The 24057-nt window shown below is 40.7% G+C and overlaps 1 protein-coding gene across 7 annotated transcripts in view; it reads left to right on the forward strand.

Annotated features, from left to right (window-relative positions):
• GABRB1 (gamma-aminobutyric acid type A receptor subunit beta1) overlaps positions 1–24057 on the forward strand; it is a 137564-nt gene that overhangs the window by 101501 nt on the left and 12006 nt on the right. For all 7 annotated transcript variants that reach the window (XR_012623066.1, XR_012623067.1, XM_074822466.1 and 4 more), the window contains one exon: positions 4114–4196. Coding sequence is in view for 5 of the 7 variants with exons in the window: in XM_074822466.1 (XP_074678567.1) it covers positions 4114–4196 (83 nt within the window). In the remaining 2 variants the exon portion in view is untranslated. The remainder of the gene's footprint in view (positions 1–4113; positions 4197–24057) is intronic.

The raw sequence follows: 24057 nt of genomic DNA on the forward strand, positions 1-24057 counted from the left end.
TACTGAACCATAACTTCACTTCCTGCACTCATTCTGAACTTACTTTAACTGCTCACTGATGACTTAACCCAAAATATTAAATTTTGCTGTTTGTTCCTGCAAGACCTGCTGCCCTCCAGGGAAACTTCTGACAGTATTACTTAAGGAAGTCAGTTTTGCAAATACTGGACATCAATGTTTTCTTTCATATAATTTTATTTTTGGCAAAAAATAACTTGATTATACAGTAAAAATATGCTATTCAGAGAGTCAGACATCAAAATAAAGGCTAAGCAGTGGATCAGATAACTTGAACCCCAAGCCACAATTTAAAAAAAAAAAATCAGTTCATTTTGCTTTTTTGCAAATATGATTTATCTTGCCTGTTAGCAATTCAGACAATTCCATCCCAGAATATCTGAGTACTGACATGAAATTATGTAGCCTAATGATATATCTCCACCTAACTGCTTGTATTCTTTGCATAATCCCATTTTTATCATTTGTATTCAAAAGAATCTAAATAATGTAAGGATAGTAGGGTGAAAGACACTCTACAAGCAAAATAAGTTAGCCCCAACACCAGAACTTTAAACTTATTTTAAGAATGGAGAGTGTAGAAGAAGCATATCCTACTCTGAGATATAAATAGCTCTGATTCAAGTGTGGAATTAGTCCTCCACTTAAACTTTTACAGAGCCTCATAGTATTCCACCATTGCCACAAATTGCTTGTGCCCAGATTTTCAGGACTAATCTTCTTGAACACAGATTTATTGCAGTTTTGCGCTGTGTATGGACTATTGCATTCACCTTCCTGCCATTACACCCTCGTATTCTGCATTTGAATGTCTTCAGTTTTAAGCTTCTGGTGCATGTGCAAGCCATCAGTTACTCTCTTCACTGAGACAGTAGCGCAGCCAGTATCAGGTCTGGGATTTTACTCTATTTATAATGAGATATTTGATTTTTTTTTAATCGAGATAGCAATTACTATGGTTGCATCTGGGTTTAATTTATCTCCTTAAATAAGTGTTGTGATTATCCAGAGCATAATGCCATTAAAAATTTTACACAGCGGAGATCTATCATGAGGGAGAAATAAATGCTTGAAAGATAGATTTATGAACTACAGGTGATGAATGTTGCTGGATCCTGAAGCACTCCTACTGCAATTACAAGTAGCTACTTTCAAGGAAGACTAAGATTCCAAATAAAGTTTAAGCACCTCCAGCTTTAGGAGGGATCACATTGTGTTGGCAGGTTGGTGCCTCCCTCCCCTCCAGGAAGGAGCCTTCAGGAGCTATGGCCTGCCTTTTCCCATTCACATGGGCATGCAGTTCAGGCTCAGCTGACTCTGACAAATCCTTGGACAGATACTGCTTGTCATCCCCCTGCACAGGGCACTGTACCACTTCCAAAGCTGTGGGTCTACAAATGAAGGAGGATCCTTTCTCCTACTGCTGGAAGCCACAAGCTTCAAGCTTCTTGACAGCCACCCTCCACGACCCGCTTGACAGTAGTCTCCAGTTGTCCTTCCCGTCTCATGTTGTGTGGCTCTCGTCTCTGCAAACTTCAGCAAAAACCCTGTCACTCCCCTCTTCCCTGGAAGCAACTGCTTGCTGTTGCACCAGAGAGACACAGTAGCATTCAGCACTGCTGCTAAGGGGTTAAAAGAGACATGATGGAGAGGCCTGCTCCCCACCACAACCACTGACTTTCCCCAAAGTATGGAGGCTGACCCTGAAGTACAGAGACTGCCTTACAGGCCCTATAGGGAATGCAAAACAGCTGAGGGAAGCAGAGAACATAGACTAAGTATTTCTGTTTTACCTTTCCTTGTAGCATAGAGACAAGGAGTGATATAAGAAGGATGAAGGATGAGAAATTACCAATAGACAGGCTAGGCAAATTTGGATCACTTACTGCTGCCAGAAACTGATACTAAGGGTTTATTATCTTTTCTACATAATCCAAGTATTTACTTCCAGACTCCAACTGCAATTAGCAGTGCAGGGTCTTAGTAGCATGTACACTCATTTTTGTTCTTGGATTATAGCAGTGATCAAACACACTAAACTAACCAGTGCACAAAAAACTGCACAAATAGCAAGAAGACAATACGGTTGTCAGAATTACAATGTCAGAGGAAAAAAAAAAGAAATTATGTGGAATTTTTAAATCTCAGGTATACAACGATTGCAGTATTTACTACTGCATAATTAATTTGCATTGATGTTATAAAGAATTAGAGATTGTTATTGCTTATGTAGCTTATGTAGGATGTGCAAAACTGCAGAAGTCAGCAGTACAGATACACTGGCCATTAGGAAATAGCTGGCTACTGTAACTCTGTGGTCTAGGAAACACTGTCAACTTCTGTACACACTTAAATAAATCTGATTGATATAGGTGAACTAAATTACCATAAAGGCTGATTTATTAATTGGGAACAAAACATTACCATATGAAACTTTCATTAAAAAGCATTTCATTGTGACTAATGTTAGTATATTGTTATGTATGATCTTAAGCATTATTAAGAAGGTGGATGACAAATGATTACTGCGTGTCTTCTCAATGCCTTTCAGTAAGGTGTATTTGGTACATGGTCAAACTAAATGAGGTCCTACCTCTGCTGAAGCCCTCAACCTTTTCTACGACAAATGCAAAACCCATTAAGACACATGCAATCCAATTTAATGTGACAAAAATCAGCCTGAGGAAAAGCATAAATATACCATTTCTATGGTACTTTACACAGTATTCTAGAGTAGTTTCATGGACTGGTTCTCATACCAGTTCTTGCTAGAAGGTCCGTATACACAGGTAGACTGATGGATTTTGTAAACTTAGGATAATTTGAAACATGTCACAGTAATGAAGCATGTGGCATTTTTTTTCTTTTAGTTCTGTCAGTTCTGTGACAGAATTATCACCCCAATACAGCATGTAAGTGTGCTTGACTTTCAGCATATCAAAAGTAAAATCTTAGATGTGTTCCTGTGACATTAATTAACATGGAACTGGAACAACAGGACCAAATCCAGATCAAGAAAAGAGGTTATCTGCCTTTCTCAGGTAGGAATTTTTGGAGAGAGAGGGAGAGAGAGAGACCAGTAAAATTACAAGCCAAGTTTGCCCATTCACAACTTCGGAAGTTTTATAAGCATTTAAGAACCCATCTATCACAAAAAAGGCAAATGCAGGTCATAACTCACTTTTGTGAGTTTGAAAGCACTATTATAAGTGTCTTTGTTAAAGGAATCTTTAAAAGAAGCTATAATTTGACCCCTATCCTCATGTAGTCACTTAATCTTCCTCCCAAGTGTCACAGGCTTATCAGCAAGCATTTGCTTAGATGCTTTGTGATTTATGTCTAACAAAAGCAGAGGAACTGCCTTGCAAAAAAGCTTAGGCTGTGGAGAATATCTTCAGGAATCAAATATCAACTCACATGCCCTCTAGAAGGAGCAAAGATCTGGAAGATCAGCCTACATCATAGCTACTCTTAAATTTTCACTAAGTAACCACCATATGATATTATATTTCACAAGTGTTTGATTGCATCATGCCATTTTTAAGAGGTGATGTTCAATTATCATAGTTAACAATAAACTGATTATGAAACCATAAAAATAATGAATTAGGTATTACCAATATTTCCACAACATGGATGAAAATGCATATACCTATCAGACAAAATTAAAACAGCAGTAGGTGACAACAAATTGAAAAAAGAAAGCTATCAGCAGTACCAGTTATAAATAAAACAATTTGCAAAGCAATTTGAAGATGTCTGAATTAATAACATGAAAAACACTATGTCCAAGTAGAAATCTCATTATATGTTCTTCAAAACACTGTACACTTTTGCATGTAAAGTTTTCAGTCAAAATCCTGCTCTAGGATACTCAGCATATGTTCTGATGCTTTATAGTGTAACGAGTATATTGTGCTGTATAAATTATTTAATCATGCTTTACAAGCTATATAAAGCCTGTATGCCAAGAATCCATGTGCATAACCATTCTGTATTTAAACAAACAGAAAAGCCATTATAGAAAATCTTGCCTTCTCAAACAAGTAAAATGTGGTTTCAAATCTCATTATTTTTTTCACCCTCCTCTTACAGGATCACAACAACAGCTGCTTGCATGATGGATCTACGCAGATATCCTCTGGATGAACAAAATTGCACACTAGAAATTGAAAGTTGTAAGTTACTGGAGGGAGAGGGTTGGCCAAATGACAGCTGTGGATTGAAAGACATTCATGGGTTAGGTAAAACAGGAGTAAATTGTTCAAATACTGTGTGTCCAGTGAGCTTGCACACTGAACATACCCAATATATTTCTATAATACATAAACCAAAATATGTTTAATTTATAATGTTGGTTAATCCAGTCTTGTAAGATGTCTTTCAAAATCTCCCGTCGAGGAAGGGAGAACAGTATTTCTTGATTCAATCAGAGGACAGCAACTGAGCACTGTCCATCTTCAGTGCCTAATCACTGCAGAACCTGAATTAATTGCTTCACCTCAGTGCATTCATCTCTAACATCAAGATTAACATCTGCCCTGCATGGTGGTGGCAGGATTGATAATTGCTCTTTCCAAAACGCTTGGGGGTTGTAAAAGGAAACAACTTGATCCTTCAGCACCAAGGTTAATGAGAGCTTTGCCATTGTCTTCCATGGGCACAGGATCAGGCATGCACTTGCAAAATTTTGTCATTAACATAGTCTTTATATCTTTCATGATGCTAGCCTTTAGAGAAATGCCTATCAAGATTTTTGAAGAGAATTTTTATTCTGTTGTTGGTCAAACCAGCTGCTGCCACTGTCCACAGAGCAGTCTATCTAACAAACTGGTTAAGACTACAAAGCATCCAAGGCAAAATAATGCAGCAGTTTTTTAAGAATTTCCATTTTTCACGTTACAACTCCTGCATTCTTAGAGTTAAGCAATCTTTTTTTTTTTTTTTTTTTGTAATAATACTTCTCTCTGAGGTATGAGGTTCTAGAAAGGATTAACGGATTTCCCCACAGTATTTTAGTTCGGTTTACAGAAGAGAAAGAACAATTTTAGCATTTGAACATCTGCTTTGATGGATAGTTTGAAGTGTTAAATAAACGGAGAAACAAGCTGATCCAGGATTAACCAAAATAATTTCCTAGTAGCTATATCATCAACAAAAGCAATGTTTTCATTGTTTGTAGCACATCCCATCCAAAGAACTAAAAGTTCTCAGAAGTCCAGCAAGTACAGTTTTCATTCTGCAGAATGATGTAAGATGTAAGATTTTGCTGTGGACTGAAAAGAGGTTAAATTCCCTAAAGTCTCACAGCCTCAATCTTCAAAAGGATTCCATTAGTCTTCAGTTGCTTAGATTTGACAAATAAAAATATTTTCGCAGTTTAAAAACAATGGAATATTCATATATAAAAAGTTTAGTACTATTGTAACACAAATATGAAAAATAAGTCTAAACCAAAGAAGACAAAACCACTTTGAGCCTTAGAAATGTTGCTGGGAAAAATTTCTGTTTATTCTGAACTGCAAGGGTTCTCATCAGTTGTGTATACATAAATGCAATATATCTCAGCATAACTGTGAGGTGGAGATTGTCAGGCACTGAAAAAAGCAGTCAGCCTAGAGCACTGATGAGAGACAAGATGGGCTCTCAGCCCAATGTTTATACTTGTTTATAATTTCGACTTGATGGCACCAGGAAGATGCCTTGTTTAAAGCATTGAAATGGGCACATACCTTCAGAATTACTCTCCATAATGAAGTATTTTGTTTCTTTGTAAGTGCATAATCAATATCAGCCTTAATATAAGTCAGTGGACGTGCAGCTTTTCATTTAGGTTTTAAATTGTTTGGTAAGAAACTTGAAATGTTTCCCCAAGAATTATTTGATTTTGCTCCTTTTCCTGGAATGTCATTTTATAGTGATTTTAGAAATTCTCCATCAGGTTGAGAACAACAAACTTTTTATTCCACCAGCAAAAAATTTCAATCAAGTAAAGATTCATGGTAGGTTTAATGAAAATTATTTTTACTAGACAGCATTGTCTGAACAGAATCTGCTCATTTATTTCTTTAGAGATTAAAAAATGGTGTTTTTTATTTTTAAGATCCTAGTGTTTTGGCATTGCAGGCAGACATCTCAGAAAAAGAAGCAGGGAGACTGTTGTCAAGGTTCCCCATGAAGCACCTCAATAGCTGCAGTCCCGAGTCACCACAATAACTTATTCTCTGTTCACCACATTAAACACATACAAAGAAGTCTCTGAAAGGACATACTGATTATGCACCATACTAAACCTCCTCAACAGACACAGTAACGTGGCAAGCTGGGCCAAGTCGATGTGAATGTAATTAATACTTGTGTTAGACCAACATGCATTAACTTTCCCTGCACATCTGCTTTCAGTTAACACGTCCGTATCTACATTGCTCTGAGTTGACTGAGGCACTGCACACCCACACCCCTGTGTATGAACACATATACAGCCATTTTCTTCTCAGTCCCGAGAAGCAGAGGCAGTAGGCAATTGTAACTTCCCTTTCCAGTGCTGCCCTCACCCTACTGATCTCTACAGTTACTTTCTGCTAGTGCAAAACTCTGTCCGCATCTCATAATCCACCACTTCATGAGACCTACAGAGCCGCTCATTAAGCTGCATGGTTGTCATACCCATCCTTGGGCTTTGCAGTCCCCTGCCTTTTTTGGCACAAAACACTTCTCCTGATGTTACTTGCTGCTGCTGCTTGGCTCATCTTCTGGCTTAAATTTATTAAGCTGTGCAATGGAGAATGAGTCATATCTTGATTTTCAAAATAAACTGCATAACATGTCTCCTCAGTAACTTTTCTACCTGATAAGCAGAGGAAATGGATATATATACAGTACCACAGCAATCAAAATGGGCGACTTTATACAGAAGTCGCCTTCATACTGAAGTCATACCTTAATTTATTTGCTGGGAGATAGTTGATTTGAAGCCTCCAGACCAATCATGACTAAAGCTGATCAAAGTACATGAGCATTTATCAGCTAACAGCCCAAATAATAAAACTAGACTGACACTTAGCTGGCTCATATCTCTTTAGTCACAAGCTTTCACATAAACAAAGCTTTGTAGGGATGAGTGCTCAGTGAGAATGGACTTAGTAGTACCACTGAGACCTCATCAAGAATCAAAATTAGCATCAGATGGAATAAGCAATTAAAATGCCTACACAATCAGGGATGAGAGAATACCATGCCACCCATGTGGCCAGTCACACATCCCCAAAAGAAAATTGCTTTTCAGACCTTTTGAGCACTTGCTATAAATAATTCGTGTCTCCAAAGATATATATGTTGATATGTTAATACTTGTTGAGCTGATCCAAAGAAATCAACAAAATCTTTATTCACAGTTTGCCAACAGGTCAAAATTGCCAGAGAGCATTACTTCTTGTGCTGACAACTGAATGATTTTCCAAAAGCACAAACATGCTTACCCGCTACCGAAAGCTCACAGGTAGTAGATGTGTCAGGAGCACTGGCATCTTTGACAATTCTCCACCTAAAATATACCTTCTAAGGCACCACAGCTTTTCTCCTCTGCAACTCTAAAACTCTTGAAAATTTTTGATCATACCTGGAAGAAGAACATTCTGAAGAGCTGGCTGCCTACTTCTTTCTTAGGCATTTGAATACAAGTAAGCCAGTTGAGTACTCTGCACTTGGCAGTACCCATTAATCCCCTTGAAAGCTACCAGGGGACAGTGAAGGGTGAATAGAGGTGATAACAATGACGGCTGCCTCTCTGTTCATGCCATATGCATTAGACATGTGACATTTTCTTCCATGACAGAACCAGTTTATGAGATTCACGCTCAACCCCTCCTTCCAGCTCCTGCATTGCACTTCAGCTATTCAGCTGTTAAGCCAGTATACAAATCTTCACAGAGCTGGGATGAAAATCAAATTGTTAACATTTTCTGGTTAAAAAAATATCCCTTTGGAAAAAAAGCCTTATCCACCTCAATTTTGGGAGAGACAGGGATTAAACAAACCCCAGGGCAGAACTGTTCCTTAAATAAAAGTGCCAGGGAAGGTGGTGCTGTAATCACTAAGCAATCCTGGAACTGCCTGTGTAACAGCAAGCAGCATCTCTCACCACTAGACAGATAGTGTGTACTATGTGCACTCCCAGACCATTTTCAAAGCACTGGAAAGTAGTTTTGTTCATTTTTGTACTGTGTACAGTTATATGGTTTAACCAAACCGACATGGTACCAGCTTCCAGACCAGTACCGTTCAAGGAAACCATCACTGAACAATAATCACTACTTTGAGGAGATGTGCTCTAAGTTGCCACCACCACTGACTCTGTTCTTCTGCTACCTACAGGCTTCTGGGCTTCAGCAGTCATGTAGTAACAGTAACATTGACCTTTTAATGTTAACTTTGTTTCTTAACAGCATTTTCATCTTTGGTGCTGCCAGTAATCATGCAAGCTTGATGCATGCAGAAAGAAAACAATAAATGGAACTGGACACATAGACAGGAAAAAGACCTGTATGGATGTGTAAATCTATGCAACTCTTAATAGCCTTAAATCTAGTAGCTCGCAGCAGCATGTAATCTGACACAGAAGTAATGTCTGATCTTCAGCTGGTGAAAACTGGCATGGCTCCATTTTTGTCTATTAAACCATTGCAACTCACACTGAGAATCTTCTCTATCTGCTTTTTTATTAATTGTTTCAAATGTTTGTTCCAAGTGGATGGCCCTTTCCTCAGCCCCACCCTTTTAATAAGATCTGATCAGCAGAAGCACTGTAACTCAGAAGTGAAGACACATGTCTATGAGGAGTGTTCAATGCCGGTAGTAAATGCTCTCAATAATTTGGAATTTAAGCAAAAAGACAAAGGGTAAATAATAAACCAAGTCAAAGGTCTGTATGGGCATGTAAAATATCTATCCTGCATTTAAATGGGAGTAGTTATTAAACTGATCTCCCCTCTCCTGCAGCTATAAATGCATGGCTCGCATAGAGGTACATACTTGCAGGTGTAATCACAAGCAGTATGACTGTGCAATAGAAACAGCAAGCAAAAGCCTAACAGTTAAACCAATGCTGAGACACTAGACCATGACCAAGATGGATCATGTGTTCTTCACACCATTGTTAAACTCACATAAAAGACCTGAACTTTATGAGCTTTATATGTTCTTCTAATCCTCTGTACAAGGATACTAGGGCTGCCAAGTAGTTCTCTGAACAGCATCCTTTGGAAAACATGTTGATTAGAAGGTTTTACACTCAGATTCACAAGTGTTACATGCTGCACCATCCTGTCTCCTTGTATTTGAAGCCCTGTCTGCTTCCTCAATTCAGTCTTGCTTCTTTACCCAGAGTCAGGCTGTGGCTGGACCATGCATGGATGTGAGGTCAGAAGGCTGCAGCAAACATTGTCCTCTCTCTCTCTCCCCAGCTCCCCCTCAACATGAGAGCTGCAGGATCTCCTTCATCCCTAAAGAGTAGCAAGAAGGTGGCATCTGAGCAAGTCCTCTCCCTGTCCCAGGGTGCTTCCCCACCTCTAAACCGAGCAAGCTGGAGACACATTTTCCCCTCCAAAAGCTCAGTGCTCCCCAGTGCCTCCAGAACAGCTGCGCAGCTCTGTAGCAGTGCCAGAGCACACCAACGCTGTAGCACACACAACCTGGACCTCTCTTGAGTTCCCCTGTGTTTTTAAGGGAGACTTGCGCCTACTGCAGAAGGAGCATGCTTCAGAGGAACCAGGCAGTCCCACGGATTAATTGCTCTTAAGCTACTCAAAGAATAGATGCACATAGCACTATTTGTGAACAGAAAGGCAATGAGTCATTACACCTCACAGGGATGCTGTGGAAATTAGCCAAAGACAATCCCTGAAAATCTAAAGTGCTAAGAATTGTTCCTTAATAACGCTTACCAGTGAGTAATTTAAGGCACTGCAAATAGCAGCAAAACAACTGTGCTACACAAGAATGGGAAAACCACAAAGAATCAAATGCTGCTCTATCAAACCTCTCCAGCAGAGCAGCCAACACAGGGATAATACCTGCTTATATTGAGCCAGCAGATTATTTTCATTAAAAAACTACATTTCCAGCTTTCCTGAAGCTATCTTGTAGGACCACAGAAGCTATGTATGCACAGCTGACAAGCAGAGAAATGTATAGAGGAGGAGAGGATTTTGGCTGCACGTGTTCCTTCACACACATTTTCATGGCTTTGCTCAAGCAGTTCACCTTATTCCAAATTCTGCAGTGGCAAATGGGGAGAACATATCAGAGGCTTTACACCTGTTTCACTGTCTAATACCATGATGGCCACTGGAAACTTCTGTGTATAAAATCAAGGGATTTTATAACTGGAACTGCTTCATCAGCAGAGCTGGGATCTGTAACAATCCATTTCTCAAAGATTAACATACACTGGGACAGAGGAGACTTAATGCTTGGCTGGAGCTTACCCAGACTGCTTTACATTCTCACGTGAGCTCTGATGGATGTCAGCTTGGTAATTTAAGATGTTAAATCCCCCAGCTGTTAGTTCTGCTGTACCAGGTAGCCTCTGGCAAGGGCTACAACTGCTATGGAAGTTCACAATCCAGTGCCTTGGCACAAGCCCACTGCCCCTGGCAGCAGCTGCAGCGGGCTCTAGACTAGCATGGGTGAGATGCAGACACACATCTCAGCTGATAAAGGAGCAGACAGAAGGAGGAGGCAAACAGCCAGGGACGGTAGCATCAAACTTCTGTAGCTAAATCACCCAGCACTTGTCTGTCAGAGACTTCTGACTGCACACAGCTGCCCCACTCTAGCATCCTTCATTACAAATACAAGTGCTGACCTCACCGCACCACCCAGATGATAAGACGGGATACTTTTATTACTCTAATACTCTTTGTCCCTTTGAAGTTGCCAGTATCACAATCACAGCGTGACCTGGTGGACTAAGCTTGCACTCAGCTTTCACTCAGCAGAAAAAAAATGATGTGCTGACAGCACCACTCTGACAATAAATTAATTCCCCATTTGGGGTTTCTCTTCCAGCATCCCCCAAATTTAAGTGAAATTTGTTTCACTGTCAGGAGAGGTAGGGCCAGGCTGCACTCCAGTTTGGCAAAGTCACTTACTTATTGGCAAGGTACTGTGTATTTTACAACAGGTCTGAGCAGATTATCAGAACTGTCCCTTTGGTCTCAAAAATCTGTGTCACTATGACAACTGTAATGCTGCAGCATGATTCAGGGATCGACACTGCAACACTGAACCATGTGTTAGTCTTATCAGCAGCACTCTTAGAAACCGCTTCACTTGTGTGGGTGAACTGAACAAGCCCACAGAAACCTGAACAGAGTGAGTTGGGGAAAAGAGAAGGATTCATTTAGTTGGCTACAGTATAGAAAATGGCAATTCTGTCTTGACTTCATTGTTTTTATGGCTGTCCCTGCTTCATATAGAAATAGACCTAGCACTAAATATATGGAATGCTTTGATGAAAGTGCAACCAACTTAAGGGATATTGCAGTGAATCAATAAAAGACTGCATTTGAACCTCTACATAGTTTGTTGCTGGAAAAAACAACAGTGTTCATATCTAAACATTCATTATCACCTCTGTTGGCACAGAGTGGTCTGACAGAATGAGATTTGAACAGATTTATCACAGCTCCCTGCTTGAGACAAGATTGCATTGATCCAGGGTATGATTGCATTTGAACTACCAAAGATGTAAGAACCTACACCTCAAACAAAAAGGGTTATTTTTATTAGAGATGAAAAACCTGTCTTAAATCCAAGCTTTTTCAGACAGCTTTTCTTTTGCCTGTCTGCAGACACCAGATATCTAGTAATTTATTCATGCCTGGCAATAAAAATTCACTAATGAATATGACTGTGCTGGTACCTAAGGCAGTAGGAGCTTTGAGCTGGATCCACTCATGTCTTCTTCCGAAAGTATTCAAAACCATTAAAAGGGCATCTGGTTTCATGCTGCTTCTTCTCACCAAGCATATCAAATTGCTTCCACAGAAGTCATAATTTCTCCCTCCCAAAGGAGCTCGTTGCTCAGAGTATTCTAAAAACCAGCTGCAAAGACCCTTCCCAGTTAAAAAAAAAAAGCTGGAAGGATGCTCAACTCTATGCCTTTTTTAAGAGATTCCATCTTTCTGATGTTTTTAATGAGGGCAGTTCTCACCATTCACAGTTGCTTAGGCTCTGCCACATCTGTAAATGAAGAGCTTCTCTCACTCACCCACCTGTCAGACTCCCCCTGCTCCCCCATGAGATGTGTCAGCCATAAACCTATGTCTCAGAATGCCTTGTTTCCCACAGGCCCTGCAAACCCTGGGGAAAAAAACCTCATTTTCTCCACTTTGACTTGTCTCTGGTTATTACAGTGTAGCACTGGGAATAAGAACTCTCTTCTGCTTCTGGCCAATTCCTTTAACTGCTCTAAAATACATACTGAGCCTTAAATTTCTTTCAAACTTGGTGGACTCTGAAGAGAGGGCGAGGTATCTGATCACTCAAACAGCAGGATCTTTCTGAAATTAACTATCTGAATGCAAAAAGCAGAAGAGTTCCTGCCTGCCCATCTTGACTTAATCTGCCAGCTATAAGCAATATGAAGTTCTTAGCAATTCATCCAGTTCACAGCATTCACAATTCACCAGTGTGCAGATGGGTCTCCATCCATGCCTTCTGGACTCCCATTGCTGCCTGCTCTATGACATCCACAAAATGCCTTATTTCACAAGGGCTCTGCCATGGATCAGATTCAAGAAACTAGCTCCCATGAACCCCAGCAAAAGAACAGTTAACACCACCAGAAAAACAGAAAAGCACACTTGATCACAGAACACTCATAAAACAAGCAAGACAGTACCATAGGAAACATCCCAGCAAGAGCAGGAATGGAGAACAGCACACACAGGTTGCCCATGTGATCCCAGCATATATACTGCCCGTTGGGACAGCAAAGTGACTACTCTCTGGGTGACACATTTTGCAATTTGAAACACACTTTAATCATTTCTAAAGACATTCAGATAATAGACGCTAGGACACGTTGTATACCCTATGCAGAATACACACATTGAGCTTGTATCACTGCAAATTCACTCTCAGAAGGATCGCCCAAGCACACAGCAGTCTGTAGAACCACATTAATTTCTGACATAGCTAAAATGCCATCCTTCTGAGCTGCAGAGAACATGCTGGCAGCAAAACAGGAGTGATTTTAAAGTTACGGCATGAGCATCCACAGCAGCAGATTTAAACATCACTGGGACAGAAAGACTAGCACAGAGCTGTGGAGTTGAGCAAGTTGTTTTCCAGATACTCTGAGAAGCAGATTCACAAATAGCTTGTTGATACTGAAACTGAGAAATTAGCCAAATAGGACTGTATGTTTCATTTTTTTCACATTAAAATTTAAAATGTATTTCTGGCTCAGTTTCAGTCATTCCTTACCACTCATCTTTTAAGTCAGTCACTAAGCTAAAATAATTCATTCTTCACGGTACACTAGTGTTAAACCACAGCAACTGCTCTGTTTCCACACTTTGGAAAGATTTTTTTCCCCAGAGGATTATAAACCAGTTATTTTACTTTCACAATGTATTTTTACACTGCACACAAATTTAGAAGTTACTCAGATGCTGATAGTATAGTCTATATGACTTTACCGTTTTATTTTCAAAAAGATGGGTAGCTTGTCTCTATATGGATGCATAGATTTTAATAGCAAATACTTGACACTCAACTATTTCAGTGCATGAGCACACGAAATTAGTCAAGTCACCTTTCTGGCATACCTTTTCTGTTACACACAGAGGAATGCAGAGTTACTCTCACTGACTGCTCTTCTGATTTTAGTGCCATCTCAGCATCCTCAGAGGTACCAATACACGGCCCAGGCTGTTCCCTGATGACCACAGAGGACAGGAGAGCTGGGGCTGAGTCGCTTCCCAGCACATCCTCACCAGGCCTCAGTCTTCAGCCTCTGACAGCCCCCAGGCCAAAGGAACAGCAAAAGGAAAAGATGGGCTTGCTTTTCAAAAACAAGGGTTCATTTAGAGGAGGAACTGATTTCTCTGGAAACAGCTGTGCTCTTAAATGAGTCTGTATTTCTGCAGTCAGAGCAGCAGGAAAAATAATCTCTGCACCTGGTCATATCACATTTTTGGAAGAGCTGGCATATTGTGCTTTGAGATAATGCAGTTGTCCTGGGATGCTACAGCCATAAGTACAGTTTATGTATTTACTTGTCTTCTGCCAAGGTGTGAATTGCTGTATAAAACAAACAAAACCCAGAACAAATTGGAAGATTCTGGTACTTGTGGATTCACTTCAGATTGTAAGAATGAAGCCTTGCTTCAAATGCATCCGAGTTTACAGATCTCTTGGAAATAATAATCTTGGGAAATTCTCTGTTCAGTGCCTACCCACTCTATGTCTTGATCTATACCTATGGCTCCTTGACACAGCAGTAATACAAATAAACAAAACACAATGCCTCAAGTCTCAATGTGGAAAGACTGCTTACCTGACCTGGGACAACATTAACATGAAGTAGTTTTATTAAGTGGGCAGTATACTCACATACGAGTCCTCCAACCCTCAGGGATCTACTCTGCAGAATTGAGAACAGAATTGAGTCCTTCAGATAAATTTCTTATTGCTTCCTCCATTAGCTTTCTGCTACCACCTCTAACAGCTGTACTTATTTATTCATCTTCCTCATAAAGTTAAAGCAACAAACATTAAGTGCAAGAGCAGACTGTACAAAGAAACATCGGTCATTATGAGCAAACCACAGTATGTGGGAAACTTCAAGAAAACACTGAGCATTTCACAGAATCACAGAATCAATCATCTAGGTTGGAAAGGACCTTGAAGATCATCTAGTCCAACCGTTAACCTAGCACTGACAGTTTCCAACTACACCATATCCCTCAGTGCTATGTCGACCCGACTCTCAAACACCTCCAGGGATGGGGACTCCACCACCTCCCTGGGCAGCCCATTCCAACGCCTAACAACCCGTTCTGTAAAGAAATACTTCCTAATATCCAGTCTAAACCTTCCCTGGCACAACTTGAGGCCATTACCTCTTGTCCTATCGCTTATTACTTGGTTAAAGAGACTCATCCCCAGCTCTCTGCAACCTCCTTTCAGGTAGTTGTAGAGGGCGATGAGGTCTCCCCTCAGCCTCCTCTTCTCCAGAATAAACACCCCCAGTTCCCTCAGCCGCTCCTCGTATGACATATGCTCCAGACCCTTCACCAGCTTCGTTGCCCTTCTCTGGACACGCTCGAGTAATTCAATGTCCTTTTTGTAGTGAGGGGCCCAAAACTGAACACAGTATTCACGGTTCAGTTGTGTTTGAAGAGTTCATTTATACTGATATGATTTTTCACTGAATTTATCTTTTCTGGTGATTGGCAGCCCTCAATTCATCAGGCTTCCATGGAAATAACAGCACCAAGTTTCCCAAACTGCCAGCCCAGATCTCCCTGGCTATGCAGGAATCATCTGTGCAGAGAGGTGAATGTTTGTCTCCCTCAGTCTCTCTGTGACTACCTGTTACCACTGGAGTGCAAGCCAGGTTTCTACAAGGGACAACCGTCCATCAGCATGTAGATGGAAACTGAATTAGACAAGGATTCATTTCACACGAGACACTGGATGCCAAGATCAGGGCTGCATAGCCATAGTGCTGATGGCCATGGAAAATGGAAAGGCTGCACAGTAACTCTAAGTACAGATCTGAGCTGATGAAGTAGCACCTAAAGGTTGCTAGAATGCTATCCAGTATATCTGTTCCTGCTGTTCAGGTACAATTTTGGCTAATACCCACAATGACTTACTTTTAACTCAGAATATATGGCTAATCTCCTCAGCAATCTATCTCAATTCTCACTCATTTATATTCTGCAAGTGCCTATGAACACTAAATTACCTATAGAGAGTTCTTCCCGAGAAAACACACAGTTATTTAACAGATTACCATTTCTAATCCAAACCACACAGAGCATGACTGCCTCATTTGAATTCACGGTCAGGGTCAAAGCAACAGAACCCATAATTCAAATATTTCAGACACTTACTTTGGGCAGGAATTTGTATCAACAAGATTAGGTGCACAGAAAATTATTCAGCATCCTTTGATTGGAAGATCTTGGACCTTTTCCCTCTACAGAGCACCTGCCCCTCCATTAACACCTTATATTAGTCCACTAATGAGTGTATGCCGCATATCTGCCTCCACACAAAACTGCAGATACTAAGCAGACTTTGTACATCAACCACTTAAAAAGCCTGTTCCTTGATTTTAGCCTACGCTTTTAGCCACAGGAATCCCCTACTCATTCTTCAGTGCTTAAGGAAAAATGGCAACCATAGCAGTATCATGGACACCTTGGTGTCTAAGAAGCCATTCATCTCCTCGGTGCAGGACTGTACTGCTCTCCTGAACCCAGCCTGTTCATTGACTAAGGGAACATGCAACTTGCTAATTCTGATTTTCAGCCCAGGCTGTACAGTCATACCAGACTAGTAAGGCCTAACGTTTCTCTACATATCCCTGTCTTTGGCTTATTATTGATTTGCCAAGGTGAAATTAATAACACAACATGTTGGCAAAGTACACTATATTCCTTCTATACTGCCCCTTCATGCAGTTCAGGTCTCCCTACTAAATGGAGATGGATTGATTTTGTATAGTATTAAAGTCTATGGTTGAAAAGTGGGTGTATTTTCTTAGTAGTAACAGAATTTTGCTATTTTCTACTGTAGTTTTCTTTTCTATTCTCTTCCTAATCATTGCTAGCACAAGTTCAGTCTCAGCAACACGGGCCACCGAAAAAATGCTGGTAGCTTGCTCCGCTTAGACCAGCTGTGAACTGCATTATGTGTCACAGTGTTTAAAATGATGCTGACTTATCTCACTGCCTTAGCAGAGGTAAATTTTCTCGGGAGAAGCCAATGCCATCCCAGCTGAAGAAGCAATGGGAGTCATTTCTGTAGAACCAAGACCAGAATTCAGTCTGAACCTTCTTTTTTTTCCTGTTAGAGCTATAAATCCATTACCAAGTATAGACCTGGATGTACTTTTCCTTAAGTTTTGGTTCTTTGTAGGACTTTCTTGCTCCTATTTCTTGGCAGTACAGAATTAGCATTTACCTACGGTTACAGAATTAAAGAGGATCAGTGACAAAGTTTTAGAACAACAGTCAAACCTGCATTTCCTTGCACGGTCTTGTAACAGTGTCATAAAGAACAACACGGTATTTTTCAGGCAAGGCTTTTTCCCCAGTGAAGTATATCAAATCAGTAATGTGTAACTATTTTGGCAAAATATACATGCAGAAAAAGTATAATACATGTGCAATACATGTGCATTGTTAAATCTGTTTTCTAAAAAGAGTCAATATTTCATTTTCAAAAGTCAAAATATTGGTATTTTTATTTGAAATTCATTTTGTTTAGAAAAGTACTTTGTTCACTCAATTATTCTTAATTTTGTCTGAAGAAAAATTTTCATGTAGCTCAGTATAACTTTAAATCTTTCTACAATTGTTCATGAATTGAGAATTACTTACATAGTCAGAACAGTGAGTGAGACCACGATGAAAACTTAGATAAATATTGTTTATCTAAAAAGCCCAAGTACAGTGGCCTTGTACTTGCCTCCATATTTACCTCTCTGAAAAAATTACGCACCCGAATTAAGTAATTAAAATTTTAAAATGGTTTTCAGCATCTCAGCGGAACACAATATTTCATAGAAACATAAGGTGTACTTGCATAAGCCATGCTGGCATAAGTAAGAAACAACATGTCCTGATTCATCTGCAGTGTGAGTCTTGTAGAAAGCAGAGATCCTACTGCCTTAAACAAGAGCAGGTTTTGGCCTGACACACTGGAGCACAAACCAGATGGACCTGGTTTCAGATGCCTTTTTCACCGAGTACAACAGCTGTATCTAAAACTGGAGGAGTCTGCCTGGCAACAAAATGAGAGCACTTAGACGTAGATCTTAATTAGTCAAATGAAATAAGTGCTCAAGGGCAAGATGTGTTTACAATACGAGCAGACAAAACTATGTACCATGCAATATTGACTGAACTAAATTAATTGAATGCTAAGCAGCTGGACCTCTGTTGCTAGTGTTTACATAATGTGCTTATAAATAGTGTTGTACTCTTTTTAACTTTGTAAAGCAACTCAAATCAGAAAAAACTTCCAGGATTATGGTTCAGACTGGGATAGCCATCTATTGTACAGCAGCTCCAGATGAGAAAGAAAGAGAAGGAAACGAAGGGGTGAAAAGAGTGATTTGCATTGGACTTATAAACTCTACATAAAATGTGCTCCTGACAGCACTGCAAGCAAGTTACCTTAGTCTGGTTCATGTGAAGGTGTGGAAGTCCTCTGAGTTAGCAAAAGAGGTGACAGTCTGAAACACTGGGCTTCCAGGAGAGGTCAGGCTTCTCTCGACACACTGAGGTGTCTCATCCCATGTCAGGCACTCCCAGCTTGTGCTGCCAGGATTGGAGTAGAAACAATCAGGGTCTGCATTTTGCTGCTTCTGAAGATGGATTTTTTCCCTCCTCATCAAATGAGGGGGGAATGAAGGGTAGAACATAAAAAGAAAGAGGGGGGAAAAAAGCAAGCAAACCTCACCAGAAAAGGTCAGGAGCTTTGGTTCAACTTTCTGCAGATTAAGATACAGCTGGTATCTAGTATGAGTGTCCACTCAAAAGGAGAAGAAGAAAGGGAGAAGGAGAAAGTTCAAAACAGATTCAGGAAAAGGGTATCTCAGAACAAAAGCAAGATAAGACGACCGGGATTTCTGACACTTGCTACTGGAAAGAAACAACCCCTCTCTCCCCAGCTCCAATCTCTCAAGGACAGTCTGGTACCAGCAGCAAGTGAACCTGGATGCAAGGCAAGGAAACTGTTTGGGTTAGTCTCCTCATGCACAACCTCTGCCCTGATCTCTGTTGACTAGACTTTAGACAAGAAAATGATGGTGTGACGACAGAACTTTGCTGGTTTCAACCCCACACGAGAAGAGGATTCAGGCAAAGAAGCGAGAAACATGGAAGCAGTTGAACAAACAGATCCTCAGCAGTTGGAACTACCAAAGTAACTAAAGTACCATTTTAAAACTTCATGCTTCAGAGCCACTCAAACTAGATTATAAGATGAGAAAATAGCTAAAGATCTGTAGAAACTGATGTATAATGGCTGTGCTTATCAGGGCTGATCTGTTAGTAGTAGTTGTGCATCCGTACATGTTACACATATAATTACGCAAGTATCTAGTCTGCACAAGAAGACAGTAGTCAGAAGCATATACTGCACACTTGCTTTGTTAAAAAAGTTTAAAAACCAATATTGTTGCTGTTAATTTTGAGACGACAGGTCATCAAAACATCTCAAGTCCAAAGTTAAATCACTGGCACTGCTCGCTAAACATTTGCATATAAGAGACCTCTGAGTTTTCAGTGACATTTTGGCCACTGAGTTCCTATGGGCAGGTTGCTTATTCCTACAGAAAATGTGTGGGCATGAACAAGGTTTTCTAATCACAGTTTAATTTACATGAATTACACAAAGATGTGTAGAGTCAGAGGCTCTCAACATCAGGCTAAAAATCATCACTCCAGTGATGAAGTAAAAATACGAGTTGTAAACATGAAAGACATGAGACGAGCAAATCAGGCTGCAGTGGAACATGTCAGACCCTTAACTGCTGTACTGTCTCAGATCAAACATCTATCTCATCATCTTCCCTCTGGCAGTGACCAGTAACACTTATCTATGAAGCTAGGACACAGCATAGGATATACATGCTGGTATTTCCCTAGTAAACTCCTCCAGTAAGTGTTCTGTACTTTGCTACCTCAAGTCAGAAATAGTATCATTGTGTTTAATAACCTGGATAGATTTTTATTCTGTGAATATATGATAGCTTCTGAACAAGTGTAAATTTCTGACACTCATGTCACCTTGTGCACTGTTTATGTTGTATTTCCCTTTATTTCTTTCAAACTAGCCACTAGACATACGATCTGTTGCTTTCTTCATCTGGAAGCGTGAGGGACCGTGATTTAACATGTCCTGTTCAAGATCACCATGCAACTTAGGATCCTACAGACTTTTGTCCTAACTTTCCTTCAGCCATCTCACCTCCAGGCTAAAGAATCGTGACTCAGTCAGTCCTTCCTTCAATGGAAGCAAGTTTATCCTTAATCATCTCCATGGCCCTTCTTTGTAGCCAGCTTAATACAGCTATTTTGGGGAAAGAGAGAAAACTGCATATAATAGTCAAGAAATAGCACAACATGAATTGGAGAGCATATGAAAATGCAAATGAGGAACTTTGCATTAGCTCTCCTTTCCTTTCCTAATAATTCCTTGGTTTGTTTTTTTATAGCTAATGAGAACGAAACTCTTACAAGTGCACAGGAAAAAAAAAATAAAATACAAGTATGCCTTATAAGAGGTACTCTTGCACATGAAAGCCATACTGATAAAACATACTAATGTGTATTTCTGATTGTGCACTGTATTATATTTCTTTTAGGCTCAGTATGTCCTTTGACATCACTGGCATAATCCAGTAAAAAGAGACAAATAAACCAGTAAGGCATTTTCAGCAGAAGTCTGACTCCTTATCCAGAAATCTTCAGTGTTTCCATCTGTTGAGACTACAGTGATACTGAGAAGTCCTGCTGTGTTAGCCATTAAGGAGATATTAAGAAAACCCAAACAATTCTTCTCCCAAAGGATTTTCAACCTTGTATCAAGTCTCACTGGCAAATGAGATTTAAAAAGTTAGAGGGGCAAAAAATGATAACAAGTAACAATGTACCAATATTAAAGGTATTTGCACAGTAAGGCAAGGTTATAATTCACTCTCTGAACTAGTTTAGGGTGTTGCAAGAGTGACTTTATGCTGTAATAACATTTATTTTCTGCTTCTAATGGATAGGAAGTGATGTCTCCAACTGGGATGGAACAGATTGCCCCATATGTTAAGTTTATTTTTATTTGAGAAACCTTCTTAAATAACTGACAATTTATAGTACTCCAGCAGTCTAACCAAGTTTTCATTTGGGTCAGTATTGCTTAGGCTAAATTCTGACTCATAACCCCAGTTACAATCTGCCATCTGCCTATAGAAAGTATTTCTCAGGGAAAAAAAAGTCACTTACAGATACAAACACCCACTTGAACACAGGTGGCAAGGGAGCCTTTTCGAGCAATTCTATCACTGTAATGTTAACTGGTGACATTGCTTTGCAAAACACATCTTCAGATCTGCAGTGCCCCATTCACATGTTGGGTTTAAGTTGAAATAGTACAGTAAATTTACCACTGTAAGGGTCACCTCAGTGGTGTGTGGAAGAAATGCTTTAGCTTCCTGTTTGAATAGTCGTAGGAATAATAACTGTGCTAAACAAGAAAAATGGCAAGAATACATTCAGCAACAAAGACTAAGTTGTTAGGAAAGGGACAATACAATAGTGATGGAAGAGGGTTGGGTTCCAGCCTCATGTCCTTACACAAGTCTAAATGAGTTGGGGCCCACAGAGTGGAAATACTCTTGAAATGCCTTATTTAGACTCAGATCCCTAAGGCAGAGACCCTGTTGCTGGGTGTTTCAGAGCTGCCTACCCTGGTGAATCAGAAGGAAAATGGGGCTCCATTTGGACATCTCTGTGGAATTGGTAATAATAGTAGAACCATTACTTTATTTATTAAGTTAACGTAATACAGATCTTTATGTATCCCAGTGGTATTTGAGATGGTAAGTGCTGCAGTGGAAAATAAAACAGCCTGGTGACATTAAGATCTAATAGACTGTTAACTTCAGCTATATCACAATGTCAGCAACATTTTGAAAATATTATTTTTCTGTGAACAGCAAGATTTATACATAACCTATTTCTTGCCGTGCTTGAATCTAGTTACTTTTTAGATCTGTGGTACTTCTGCCTAAGTGTTCTCACTTAAAATCTCAGCTGCTGGTCTAAAAGAAAAAAAAAAAAAAAAAAAAAAAAGCGTTGGCACATCAAGGACCATATAATCATTTCTAGACATTATTTTCTAGGAAGCAGAAGCTTAATATCTCAAGATGGGCATTTAAACATATTTTAATGGTTTTAAAGCCGGAAAAGAATCTAGCAAGCAAACAAAGGCTTAAATAGATCGAATAATTTTCACGGGACCTTTATTAATTAAAAAAAATCTTAGCGATGACTTATTATTTAGATCAACAAAATCACACGCAGCAATCCTGGGAAAACTGTTTGATTAAGCGAGCTAGACTGCTGGGGGGGTCAGCCCAGAAATCAGGCCATGTTTGCGCCAGGAATATCGAGCAACTACGTTTAAAGCCCCTCGCAGCCCCCGCGGGGAGCCCAGCCGTGACACACAGCCGCGACACACAGCCGCGACACACAGCCGTGACACACAGCCGTGACACACAGCCGCGACACACAGCCGCGACACACAGCCGTGACACACAGCCGCCCGCACCAGGCGGCCCGGCGCGCGTCCCCCTCCGGGACCGCGGCTCTCCGCAGAAGCGGACCGGTCGCTGCCCTGGCCGACTCGGCAAAGGCGAGACCCCTTCGGGGCCGCAGGGCCGGGCCCCGTCGGGCTTGGCTGCCCCGGGGCCGAGCCCGCCACGGGGCGCCGGCCGCGGCAGCTGACGGGGGGGGCGGGCGGTGCGCGGGCCCGGCCGCCGCCGCGGAGCGCGGTCGCCCCCTGGTGGCCGCCGGGCGTGGGGGACAGGGGAGCGCGGCGGGAGCTCGGCCACAGGCGGGCCCCGCGCCCAGAAACTGATTCTGGCTTTGGGGGAACGGGCATAACTGAATGAGATTAAGTCGTGTTACTAAATCGGTTAAATATCATTGATGTCTTAGATACTTGGGGAAGGAATTCTAGACTTCTACGGTTAAAGTTGCAACCACTCTTGACAGTGATTATGAACATAACCGAAATATTTCATGTTCCCAGTATGTGGCTTCTATGACATTTGTGTTCAGACATCACCGCCCAGTTGTAAGCACTGCTCTCTCTGTCACAAAAGCAGAGGCATCCCTTTAAAGCAGTGACACGGATACGTACCCAGAGGGAAGAAGATCACATGGGAAAAAAGCTGCCGAGGGAATACCTGGGCAGTACAGATAAGTTCAGTGAATAAATCAGCCTGTTGGAGCTGGCCACTGCACAGACCAGACTCACTTTTTCCATCACTGAAATACTTTTCTTCCATTGTAAATGTTAAAGGCATATGCTGCCAGAAATGATGGTTTAGCGCTACCTGCTAGCCAGAAGCTGGTGCTGCTCCACACTGAATGTTTCTTAATTTACATCGTTGCTTCTCCTCACTTAAAGGCACTATACACTTCAAAAAGGAGTGATCTGTCCTCTGCTAACCCTGTTCAGAGCTGAGATCAGTTCCAGTCTTTATACCGCAGCCAGCTGTGTCCCTCTTGAGTTTGCTCGTTTGGAAAGCAAAAAGCAATGTCAACGCCTGTGGAACATGCAGGCCTCCAAGGCCTGCACCTGTGAGTCATCGTCAGCCATGAAAGCAATGCTGCTCACACACCTAGAACAATGTGCAAAGCACATAATGAAGGGTGTCACACAACAAAAATCATATCACATCAGGGAACGGACTGCCTCAGAGAGTTTATACCTTGTTAGTGTCTAGCAGAGTTATTACAATGACTGTCAAGGAAATCATGATTGTACTGAGGTTTTCTCTAGACAAAACCACTGGAAGATGTTCCTGCTCAATTACTCTTCTAAAAAGAGAGCTAACGAATGTGAATGCTCCTAGTCCTTTCTCATAATTTCCCTCATCTTTAACCAGAGTAAATTCAAGGAACATATCAGCATATTAGGAACAGCAGTAGCTCACACTAGATCCATTTTTTGAAGTATTTGGAAGTCTTTTTTAAATCTGTAAAGGTTAAAGACATGTCTTGCCAG

Source organism: Strix aluco, chromosome 4 (genome assembly GCF_031877795.1).
Source record: "Strix aluco isolate bStrAlu1 chromosome 4, bStrAlu1.hap1, whole genome shotgun sequence".
Taxonomy (NCBI): Eukaryota; Metazoa; Chordata; class Aves; order Strigiformes; family Strigidae; genus Strix; species Strix aluco.